The following is a 13,321-nucleotide window of genomic DNA, read 5'->3' as shown; positions in this document are numbered from 1 at the left end:
AAGAATAAATATAGGAAAAGATGATATGACCATAAGTCTCATTTCCTCTGCAAATCAGGATAAAAAAAGAACACAAATACACACATGAACTGAAATTCTTAGCATTAGAGATACTAAGGAAAGTTTTGTAAGGAAAATGAAAATATTCCCAGAAAGTTAATATCTAGTACAAGTGGATTTCTCAGAGAATGAAAGCTGTGTTAAAAGATTCAGAAAAAAATGGCATAAGTAGATTTTTTTTCTCCAAAGCAAAAAAAACCAACCACACAAAACAAAACAAACAAACCAAAAAAAAAAAACCAAAGAAGCCCCAAACTCTACCTAATGGCAACTTAATGACTGCTTTAGTTTAGTTTTATAAGCATTACATTAAGGAGATAAACACATGTCAAAGAATAGATGGGCAATAATATCTGTAAGGGAAACTGCAGCTGAACAAAACTATGGTTTCTTCCAAGTCTCTGATCTTCAAGCTGTTACCCATCTCTGTGATGAGCTCTCCATACAAATACTGAAAATTTGCATCAAGTTCAGGTTTTTTCCTCCCAAACATCCCATCCTCAGTCTCCTGTACAGCAGTAAGAGGCTCTGAAGAGCCTCCTCTCCCCACAGAGAATCCCACTGTTCTCCTGATGGGAAGAAAGTGTTCAACTAAATTGCCAGTGGGATTTATTTCTAATGTAGAAACAGTTGCAGTGGTGTAATCCAAAAGACACAGATGGTAATCTAATTTGTGCAGAGTAATTAATAGCATAACAACACACTGTCAAAACAGGGCAATAAAAAAAAATATCAAGAGCAGGTTTCCCTTTTGACTGGTTGTATTATTTTATCAAAAACTGAATGTAGATTTTAGATACACTGCAGGGGAAAGAAAAGAACAAATTCAATTCAGACCTCATAGTCTGGCAAAGGAAACATGAAAGCGCTCCAGAAGGTTTCTGGAAGAAAAAGATGCAGTTTGAAAAAGATGATGAAGCTTCTGCTATCTGGACCTCAACATTTGGCATTGGAGAGGGAGGGCATTATAAAATTATGTTACCACAGATGAATTAACATGTTAAGTCCTCTAAAGTCTTAATTGATATTTTCCTTTGGCTATGGTCTGAGTTCTCACCATGCACACCTGGAGCAGTAATCTATCTTAAAGCTATTTTCAGTATTTCAGATACCAAACAATTTAATAAATATTTTAAATCTCTTTCTGTTCAATGGCCTACCTTATATTTAGATCAATGGCAAACTGCTACTGTTTTATAGTAGCACGTCTTGTTTTCCTGAAGATGCTACTTGAACTCTGCTCATCTCTCAAAACTAAAACATGATTTGCTAGGAAAATCAACCTAAAATTTGGCACCCACTGACATTGTTCAGAATCCACAGATAGTTTTGAAATGGCTGTAAAAACAGCAGAATGACAAATAGTCAATGATACTTTTTTTGAGTTGGATTTTTTTTTGTCATTTTTTGCACTTGTCAAAAAACTGTTATTCACCTCATGGCACCTGAGTCAAGATCAGCTCTGGTGAAGAGGACAATAAATGACTCCCTAGGTAGAAGCAAATTTATCAGCCGTAGTCTACTGGACTGACAGTTGGGTAATCCACAGCAGGGGCCCCCTCTTGAATAACACTGTCAGCAAGTTCATGGAAGTCTCCTGTTTCATTCAGTAATACAACACTGACAGAACAGAAACTCAAGCAATTCTACTGCTATTAGTGTTGCTGACCTTCCTCAGATTACTCATCTAGAGGGTAAAATAATTTTAAAAAAAAGAAGAAAAAAAGTGATGTTGAAGCACTAAAGACCTGTGAGTATCAGGAAATACCCAGGCCACAAGGCCTCACATTTCTGTAGGTCTGTTTTGCTATTAGAGCAAGATTGTCTTATTCAGAAAGGAAAAAATTCTTACAAAGTTTTCTTATGCTTCAGCTAAATATATAACCTCAGAATTCACACTCCACCCACACCCATCCACTACTGCCAAAAGAACATCCATACTTTTTAAAAGTAAATTTCATAGGTTTTAAAAAAATACACTATATCATTCAGAAACACCAGTTATTTCACAGACATGCAATAGCAATTTAAGAGTATCAAAACAAATCGATTTTGTACAAGCATAGTAAATGGTTTAGAGAAGACAAGTTATGGATCACTATCACACAACCAACCTCTCTCATACTAACACACAAAAAAGGAGAAAGTAAAGGATGTATAGAACAAAAAGTTTGCATTGACCTGATTTGTCAGAGATGCTGGCTGCGACTGGCGCGGCGGAGCAGCCCGTGTTAACCTTTGCGCTGTCCTTGGAAGAACCAGCTTTGGGCTTGTTCTTCGTTGCCTCTAGAGCTTTGACCTTCTTGGCATGTTTACTTCCTTTGTAGTGGGCCTCGGCCTGGCTCTACAAAGGAGAACAAATCAGGCTCACTTCTTTTTGCACTTGTATATAATACAGTGGATGACAAGGCAGAAAAGTGACACTTTCAATAGTAGGCACCATATTACTCCATCTAAAAATTTTTAATAGCTTTATACTAACACTTTTCATGGATGTAAGTTCTTATATATTAAAATGACAGGATTTTAATGAATATTGCATGTTTTCAGCAACTTGGAAAAAGAGGCTTCAAGATGACATAAAGTTCTGTCACTCCTAATGTAATTCTTTACTTCTATGGCTCTTAAAGATGTAATGGACTATACAAATGTAAACACATCCAATTCAGAAAGATGTTACTCAATTTTCATGTGTTGTTCCCTAATCTTTATTACTTGCAGTTAGAAAGATGTACTGTGCTGAAATATGATTAATAATCCATTTTTCCTTCTGTTTGATCTAATACAGATGTCATAAAATACTTTCACCTTCATACTAACAGCAACTGAGACAATTGAAAAAATATTACTTCACTATTAGATAAAAAAATAAGGGTTAACATGAGGAAACACCATACCTGTAAACTTCAGTAGACCCAAGTACAACACAGAAAACTAAATACCTGCCAGTCTTTACTGCTTTAAAAATTGCCTTGAATGCTATTTTTTAAATGCTGAGAAAATTGGAACCTGTATGACTGGAGAAGAGGAGCTTTTAAAAATTATTATTATTTATTTTGTCTTAATCTGCCCAAACAGAATAGTATAAATATGTACTGAAATGTTTACTTCACCTTTGCCTTAAAACTAGCTTCAGAAACTAGGTCAGTGTTTTTGAAGTTGCACAGCTAAAGCTAGGCACATAAATATCTGAAATATCTGCCCATTTTTTTCAGTGATATTGAGTCCTCTTCAATAGTACCATATTCAAGGCAAATCTCTTCATTGTTCCTGACTCTATATAATCAGATGCCTTGACAAATCAGGCCACTTTGTTAGAAGCAAAACTAAGGAACTACATACTTAATACAAACTCCAAAGCTTGGAAATTTCAGCTAATGAGTTTGTGTTTTTCCTGACTTCTTAATAAATTAATTTACCAAATAATGGGCAAGAAAAAAGTCCTCTCCAAACCAGTCTGTTTTCATTACATTGTACTATTCAGCAATAGCATTGCATTATTAATATCTCCAAATACAATTTTAAAACATTATTTTAGGCATACCACTCGGTGCCTCTATTGAAGGTTACATATTAACCAAAGAAGTTAATATTGTTGTTTACTTCAAATTAAAACACTCAGAGAAAGCATGCTTCTTCTAAGCACATCTTGGCACCTGGCTTAAAAAACATCAGTGCAAGTAAACTTTCACTGTGTTCATGCAAATCCACATTCATTCTCTCTTGTCAATCAATTATCTACTACTTTATTTAGTTTGCTGTGTTAAATGAAGCGAGCCATGAAACAAGTCACATGCTTTTTATAAAGAGCAACTATAATATCTAAGATATTAGATATCTTGAACTCCATAAAGAGTGCTGCCATAATGAGGAAAATTGTTTTAAGACCAGCAGAAATGGGCATTACAATACAGTCACCTCGGGACAGCATGTAATAACAGCTTTATCATATGATAGAGTAGAAGTGAAGAGGAGAAACAGCTGGAGTGGGCAAGAGAACAGACAGCATGTTGGAGTCCTCACACAAGTAACTGGCATCATTAAACTGATGGAGAATTGTTGCTAAAATAGAGGAGTGAAGTTCTTACGCACCAGAACTTCTTAAGTGATTTTACAGCCCATGAAACAGTGCTTTGCATCTCGGAAGGATGGTGTGTGTTGTTGTGGGTGCATCTTTCCTTTCACAGGAGATTTTAGTAAGCAAGCATTCAGTAAGAAAGGCTGCTAGATTAGTTTTATTTTGAATTCCTCTGAAAGTGAGATGTCTTTTAAAAACTTTATTATAAAAACAGAAAGGGTTTACTCACCAATTGCTATTAAAATATTTCTTGATTTTAAAACCTTTGAAATATTAACACGCATACAAACACAATTTAAGGATTATAAAGAAACAACTAATGAGCTATACCACTAGTACTATGTGCACTACTTAAAGGGACACTTGTCAACTTCTGGGTTGGATCTGTCCAGTTCTGAATGCAGGCAGAGGAGCACAGTCCTGTTTCTGCCCTGCTGTGCCAATGTGCCTTATGAGGCACAGGAGTCCCATCCTGTCTCTCTCTACCTTTGCTGGGTTTTATCCATTTCTCTTAAGCTTTGCAGTTGTGACATGATGCACCAGAACAGTGTTTTCCAATAAACTGTTCACACATTGCAGTACAAAAAATGGAGCTAAAAATTGGGGTGAATGGATACCCTTTCCATTCCAATACTTTTAAATTTAATAATAGCAAGTACAAGATTGTCTACTCAAGCATCCTCAAGTTGATGATGTCCCTTTAAATATTTGAACTCTATACTCCACGCATATGTGTGCTGTTGATAGGATCATATGCTGCCTGAGGCCAAAGCTATGACATAAGAGACATAAATGCACTCAAGAGAAAGACTTAGTAAGTCAATTGCTTGATATAAGCCTTTCTGCTGATATTTGCAATAATAGTACCTGCAATATCAGTAATAACCTACTACAGTTTTTGATTCCCTTCATTCAATCCTCATATAGTGTACATGAGACCTGTTGAGAACAAACAAGCCCAGGCAGAATTAAAATTAAGATTGCCATAACAACAAGCAAAGCTTCATGGAAACATAGTGAATGGACTAATTTTTAAGCTTTCCAATTATCATAAAATATCAAATTCACAGCTGTAGGTTATAAGGCCAAAAAGTATTGCTGTGACAAATCTAAGCAAGAGTTTGGAAATGCCATCCTTCTTCAACACTGTTCAAACTAGGCCATACTCCTTTGGGGACAGGTGGGATTCTCCAGGCTGGATTTTAAAGTAGTTAGGGGATGCAAAAAACTACCTTTAAAAAATTGTTTCAGTGCCTCACTTTGTCAGTTAAGTAGATAACTATTTGTTTCTGCATTGACTTGGTCAAGTTTCAGGGGCTGGATATTGTTAAACCTTTGGTTTTTAGACTTTCTCAACTCATCTCTGTTCTGTGAATAGAAACACAGATACTCTTTCCAAGCATGAAGTTAGAGGAGCATTCCTTAAAGTATGGAAGAAATCTTTCCTAATCACATAAGCACTATTTTCTAGTCCTTTCAGATATACTTGAAGTTCAGAGTTTGCTTTTTTGCACTGTGGGATAAATCATTTGATTCAGCTGCCTTTTGGTAACTGAAATACTGTATTACCATGTTACATAAACGTTTTTTCTGGAGTTTTCTGGAGTCATAGCAAGCAAAAGGAAAAAAGGCAGCTGAGGCAATCTGAAATTGGAACTCAAGTTCTGATTATTACTGATACCAATTATTGTGATTAATTATCTTCTGATCATTATTAACTCTAATTTTATAAAATATTTGTAAAAGTACCATATTCAAGGCAAATGTATTTGTTCCAAGTCTCACTTAAAACTTGCCTATGACACAAATACAGCATTAGAGCAGAAGCTATGAGCTTTGCATATCCTCGTAATACTAGATTTATCTTTGAAACAAGCCATGATGTATACAATTTTCATTTTTAGTTAAGGCAAGAAGCCGAAAATTTGTTTTCATTTGCTCTGGTAATCCATAGGAAGTTGTGTACACATAGGGTTCAAAATTCATGTGCATAAAAGAAAGATACTTCACTAATTTTAATATAAACAGCCACTAAAATACAAAGTTAAGAGTAAATACCTTCAGGATACAATATTTTAAATGGATACTGAAGGTACTTTTTGATCATCAACTAATTAATGCAAATTGTTTGTCAGCAAAACAATATTTAAGAAAAAAAAAAAATTAGGAGAAACCAAAATCTGTTAAGTAAAAGTATCCTTCTATACTCCTATATTCTAATGATTTTAATTACAAAATACTTTATTCCAGTGTAAACAGCTGCATTTACTGTAGGGATTAATTCATTCAACAGTAAAATAATTTATCTGTGCCACAACTCAACATCATTTAAATATTTATTTTTCATTTAAAAAATATTGTTACATCTATTGCTTACATAGCTCGTATTAAACCTCGCCTTTGAATTATCATTATTAACATTTTGAAATTGGATGCATAATAGGTTAGAAGGACACTTTTTGAGAAAGTGGAATAAGAAAATATTTCTATGAAAGAACTCCTTAACTGAACAGAAAGTTTAAATTTTAATTGAATCTAAAACTGACTGTGATTTACTAGCTTGATATACATATATATATATATACACACTTTACAACATTTTAAAAAAGAACCTGCCTACTTATTAGACAGCAAAGAAGGTGATCAAGTACTGGCTAGTAAGGTTTAATGAACAAGAAAATCTTTAAGCTGCCATAAACATGACATTATGAATGTAAAAAATACCTTTGTACTGAAAGGGCAAATTCCAAAACAGTGTTTATGCATTTGTCTGGCATTATTTTTTGATCAATGGGATGCATATTTTATAACAGTAAAAAAATACGTCTACATATTTTTAAGACCATGGCTTAGTGACTAGATGTATTTTAAACTAAGTTGCAAATAATTAAGAATATAATTGACAGACAAATAACCATGTAATTTTTCCCATAATTTTTCTAATTTATACACCTTAGTTCAATCCACAAAATTTTAGTACAAATTAAATACCTCTAACCAATCAAACTTTAGGAATGTTTTAATTTTTTAAGAAGGTCCCTATGTCATAAGGATTAATAACTTGGCTGTAAGAAAGGATAGCTTTTTCTGCTTAAAAAATGATACAAATGGAATATTTTACTTAAAATTGCTACTTGTAACCACAAATTATTACATTTGAAATCCAAGCAGGATGTTAAACTGTATGACTACATACAATACATATACAATAGCCTTATCTATTAGACAGCATTCAATAAAAATCAACAATTTAAATTATCCTCAACATGTAAACATCCTTTTGAAATTGAATGTCAATGATATTAGCCTATTTTAGGGCTTAAAACAACTTCAGTAGCTTTACTTTGCAGAAAGTTAAAAATGTTTATAGATCTGCGTATATTGAAAAGATTTAGATATCCAGGAAACAGGTAGATCATATGGATTCATTGATAGCAGTAATACCTTTAAAAAACCTCTGAACTACAGGCAAGACTGTAGCACAAAAGATAACAGAATATTCCCCATCAGAAGCAGTGACTGACAGTGTATTTGAAATCCACAGGATTCATTTTGACAGTCCTCAAGTGACTGAGTTTTAGAATCTACTTGGGATGTGAATGACTAATTAACTGAATTTATTGCTACACAAAGAAACATTAACCTGATGAAAGGCTTGAGTAAGTCTAAAGGTTCAGTGCATATGTGTGTGAGATCAAGATTTTTTAATAGGGTTATTCAAGAGCAACTAAAATAGCCCTTCATTAGGTCTTCATGGAAATAAGACAGCTGTACCATCAACTCTATCTGAATGCTTGAACCTGTTACCACATCATCCAGTCTGGATATTTACATATACAATTAAATATAGGTAGATCTGCATGGACAGAAAGAAGGAGAAATGCAGAAGTAAAGGGAGGCTCTGAAGCACCCGCATGGGAAATGCTGGCTAAGATTTGAGCACGCAGTATTAGGTGAGTGCCACAACTAAATGGAACTGACAAAGGTGGCTCACAGCTCCTATTTCTTCTCCCTTGCTACTGCACCTTCTTAAAGCCGGAATTCCACCTTGGGTGGGAAATGCTCCCAACAGCAATTCTAATTCTAACAGGCTGCCCAGTGAAGTGGTGCAGTCACTATCCCTGAAACTGTCTAAAAACCACCTGGGTGTGGTACTTGGGGATAGGGTTTAGTGGTGAACACGGTGGTGGCTGGACTTGATTAACTGAGAGGTCTTTTCCACCCTCAATGATTCTGTCTCAAATCCTGTGTTCATTTGGTGTTGATACAATTGGCAATTTCTAACGAAAAATCTTTTGTTGAAAATACCACAAAAGCCTTTGCCAGTAACAGTTCAACCATGAAAAATGAAACAACTGAAAGACTGAACAGATATATAATAATCCTGAAAACGTGCATTCTGTTATGGAGTACTTATAAAGACGAGTTTTTTCCTGCATATCACAAAAAAATTTTACATAAACTCAAGCCAAAAAAAAAGTCCTAAATATAGTCATAACTTATATTGTAGAAAGAACACCTCTCAGCACCTGTGTTCCTGCCCACTTTTAAACATGAAGTTGATTACAATGGCAGTGGTCCTGGTAGAGAAGGAAACTAACTGTGCAAGACAGGAGCAGAGAGGTATTTATGTTTGTAAAATATTGTTATTTTAATTCACAGCAGACCCTAAACTAGAAAGCTCTCTTAATGGTAAGGTGTCTACAAAATGTTCGATCATTTAGTTTATCTGTTAGAACCATTCTGTAAGAGTATGCACATTTATTTGAGTACATAAATTATGAAGAAGCTAGACTAGAATCATAACTCTAATAAAAATTACATAATAAATTAGGAAGTAGTGTTGAAAAATATAGTTTTATCTCATTTGTCATTAATAATAGATGTAATTGAAGAAATCTGCAAATCTGGCATGTTCATACATTTTTTACACCAAAGCTATGCATTAGTTTATCGGTTCCATCCATACAGATTTCTAACACCTAATTTCTCAAAATAGTGAGGTAGATTATTATTGAAAAGAGCATAGAAAAATCAAGGAGCTGTGAAAATATCAGCCATGTCATAAAAAGTCAACTCATATTTAAAATACCTTACCAAACTTAGTTAAAAGCTCCATTAAATAGCTGTTATTTGAACAGAACTTCCATCATGTTATAACCCTGTACCCTATAATCATGCAGTATTTCTGTCATGTTGGAGCTAACAACTTCCATCATTTTGTCAGTTCTGTCTACAAAACAGAAAATTACCTTCACAAGTTCCTGAGATTTATGCTTTTAATTACCTCCTATCTGCTTCACTACCCTCCATACCCAAAGAATCAATATAGTCTTATAAATAAGAAAAATGTAAAATGTTTGACAGAAGACAATGACAGTCCTGTACATTTTTATGTGATGCTATTGATTATTTTGTTTATTATCCTTTTGACAGCATGAATGATTTATTTAAATCTGTAAAGTCAACTTTTGCTAATACCTGCCTAAACTTAAAACATTTGCCTTCTGGCTTTTTAGAAAGATGAGCATAATCATCATATCATCTTTATTAGCTTTAAATGCATTTAACGATAAGATGACCTTCATTGCCCGTTAATGCCAAATTATTAGGTCTGCTTTTCTGCTTTGCCTCAAGATGTTTCCTCCTGATTCTTGAGTCATCTCTTGATTTTTGAGATGACACCAAAATCAGGGCTGACTTGCAGTCATTACCCACACAGCAACCCACTGTGCAAACTCAAGTTTATTTTCAATCCAATTATACCCTATGAACAAGAGAGTACCTACCAGGCTGTACCACAGACAAAGACATTTCTATAAGAAACAAAGTGTGCAGAGGGAAGCAGACATTTTTGCTTATTTTAGGCATGATCAACAGATGACAGAAATCTGTTTACAAAAAGGACACCTCCAAACAAAAATCAGAACAATAACACATGTACTGCCTGGCTTCATGCATTTGCAAGTTTGGATATAGAGAAGCCTGGTTGCAGGAAAAAGTTATTAGATTAGAACTGGCATTACTGTAGAGCACCTAAGCTTCTAAAGGTCTGTGGGCTATCACAGAATCTTTTGGGTTGCAAAGGGCCTTTGAGAGCAAGTTCAAATGTTAACTCAGCACTGCCATGTTCACCACTAAAACACATCCCTACACATCCTTTAAATACCTCCATGGGATGGTGACTCCACCACTTCCCTGGACAGTCTGTTTCAATGTTTGACAACTTATTTTGATGGAGAAATTCCTCCTAATATCCAATCTAAGCCTTCCCTGGAACAACTTGAAGCAGTTTTTTCTCATCCTATCACTTGTTTCCTGGAAAAGAGACTGACTACCTTTCAGGTAGGCATAGAAAGTGATGCGGTAACCCCTGAGCCTCCTTTTCTCCAGGCTAAACAACCCTAACAACCTCAAGAATAAACAATAAAATAAAATAATGAGGGAGAAGAGCAGAGAAACTAATTAAACACAAGGTAATAATTCAGATAAGGAGAAAAGAGCAATTCTGCAGAAACCAAACAAATATCCTTCCAACTACAACTCACTTTTGCCTTATGGCTGCAAGCTACAGTGTCAGATGCCATAATAGAATAGACATCTTGGAGCCAGAGGTCCACAGCTGTTGGAGACTTATTGCCACATACCAGTTGAGGAAATAGACAAATTTGACTAAAAAGCAGCTAAAAATTTTAAAAAAGGACAGTTAGAGTATGATGGTGAATGTCTCTAAGTATGAGTCAAATTCTATGATTTCTTTTTTTGGAAGAGTACAGACATATCAAGTTAAGACTAGATAAAATTAAGAATCTGAACACAGAGGTTTTCTTCATGTTGTGCTTTAAAAATTGAAGACTGGGAGATCCTGAAGAGTTCACTTAGAAAACACTATTTAAATTATATGGCCGAAGAAAAATCATTCCATGAACTTTATTTTTGAAAGTAAGGAAGCCGTCACTTCAACATGCACAATTCCACATTGAAGACAACATATTTTTAAATATTTAAATTTTAAAATTTCCTTCCTTCTCTGATCTTTCTTTTCCTGCCAGTAGCTGCAGATCCTGGCCTCTGAATCTGATGCCAGAACACTTACCAAAGCTAAACGCGCATACACATAAGCAAAGGAAACCTCAAACTTTTGCAATTCACTGTATTAATTTAGTGGGAAGTTTGACAACTACAAATTGAGTAGTCTGATTTTTTTTGATTTTAGTCTATTGATTCAGACCGGTGAGTGTCCACAGCACAAGGAAAAGATTGCAGGCAGGGAAACCAATTTTCTTCTCACGGATGAATAACCACTGTCTGTGTTTCTTGTGCAATTGATAAAATACCACCAGAATGAAGTCAGCATCCTCTAACACCATGCAAATGAAATTCACTAAGGATAATTAAAAAAAAAAATTTAATAAAAGCCAAAATAGACTCTTTATAGTTGAGTTTTACCATTTTAACTTCATTAAATTGCATAATTTAGGTCAGAGAAAATTCAAGGGAACAGAACCCCTACCAACAACAAGAACTATGTCAGCCTTGTAGAGTCAGAAGAAACTGCAAGTGTGGAGTGACTGCACTACAAATCTCATTCTGCAATGTGATACACTGAAGTTTTAATGCAGATTAGCGGAGTTTGATGCTACTCAAAAGCATGTCACATGGTGGAACTGATTTCCTGAAAGATTCAGAGTTCAGATGTATATGACTCCCTCCCTCCCTTCCAGCAAACAAAGGATATATTGTAAAGATTATTCCATGCCTTGAGCACAATTTTGCATTATTTTTGGTTCAAAGGGACCAAAAAGAAAAATACATGTAGAGTCCAGACTTTTATTTCTGCACAGGAGTTTCAACAGGCTAAGACAGAGCTGTGAGTCTGCAGAGCTTGGATGAAACCCCACTACCAGTGAAATGATACAATACAGTGAAATTTACCTCAGTGAAATGATAATGCCAATTATGGAGGGGGTGGAGGTGTCTAACTGGATAGGTGAGAATAACATCCAGTAAGATAGGATCTCACGCACAGGAAAAAAAAAAACGCTCATATAAATAATTCTTTAGATTAAATGACTGAACCTGAAGAAAAATTTAGAATCTTATTTCTCAGGAGAAGCTAAATAATGCAATGAAAGGCTAGAAAGCATTTGAAATAGAAGTAGTACAGTATGAAGACTCATTCTCCAAATATTCCTGGATGCTGAGGTTATGAAACAATTGTGAAATTAGATTTATATTTAAGTATCTTCTGGTATTCATAACATTGTTATAATCTTAGCACTTTCCAAAATCAAATTTCTGTGTTGTTTATGGATGCCCTGGTAAACTAAACTGCTGTAGAAAGTAAGGTGCTGCATTTCAGCATGTGAAGTGTCACAGTGACAGTGCTTCATCCTTTCTTACAACCATTCATTTCAAAGAGATGATGATATTTTCTAGTAACTACAACTGAATATATTTATCAAATTTAGGAAAAAAGATCACACCACCCTACTGAATACACCTGGCCCAGAAGAAGCACAATTATAGTTTGAAATACTTTTGTGATGCCACTATTTAAAGCAGGGTATGATATGTGCTTTTTGTTTTACTTTCTAAGTCTAGACAGGAGAAATTGCTTCGTTGACAGAAGTACAAAATGATATAACAGATCTTTTTTTGTTTGTTTGTTTCAAGCCACTCAGTTGTGATTCAATTTATCTGCCTGAAGTGCTGTTTGTCCACCTGAATGTCAGCACAGACAAAGTGAGTGACCCCTCTGGGACAGGTCCCATCATCAGGGGGATCCTGACCTCAAGAGGAGAGGGTAGAGTGAGGGCAGCCTGAGCCATCTCACTAGTGATGGATTTACCTCAGAAGCAAGATCCATGAAGACAAAGAAAATTTTAAAAAATATTATTGGTTCCTTGACTTAATCAGTAAAAGGACATACCTGGACCAAGTATCAGAGCAGAAAAGATTTTTTTTTTTTCCCTTAAATCTTAACCTTAAAGTAGAAAGACAAGCAAACTAAATTTAAAATAATGACTTCTGAGATCAGTTAACTAAGCAGATATTGCCACTTCAAAGGAAGTCTAATAAGCTTGTCAAATGATGACAGATTTAGAAATCAATTTGAAGCTGAGATAGGACTGCTTCAAAATCCTTACCAGCTTAGACAAGAAAGGCAAACTGGGGAAAACA

General features: G+C 34.8%; 1 protein-coding gene across 11 annotated transcripts in view; it reads right to left on the bottom strand.

Moving 5' to 3' along the window:
- Positions 1-13,321, bottom strand: part of ZNF385B (zinc finger protein 385B) — a 151,539-nt gene that overhangs the window by 20,898 nt on the left and 117,320 nt on the right. For all 11 annotated transcript variants that reach the window (XM_064718872.1, XM_064718881.1, XM_064718873.1 and 8 more), the window contains one exon: positions 2,242-2,404. In XM_064718872.1, the coding sequence (XP_064574942.1) occupies positions 2,242-2,404 (163 nt within the window). The remainder of the gene's footprint in view (positions 1-2,241; positions 2,405-13,321) is intronic.

Source organism: Zonotrichia leucophrys, chromosome 7, assembly GCF_028769735.1.
Source record: "Zonotrichia leucophrys gambelii isolate GWCS_2022_RI chromosome 7, RI_Zleu_2.0, whole genome shotgun sequence".
NCBI classification, from domain to species: domain Eukaryota; kingdom Metazoa; phylum Chordata; class Aves; order Passeriformes; family Passerellidae; genus Zonotrichia; species Zonotrichia leucophrys.
This window is presented reverse-complemented; position numbering and strand designations above follow the sequence as displayed.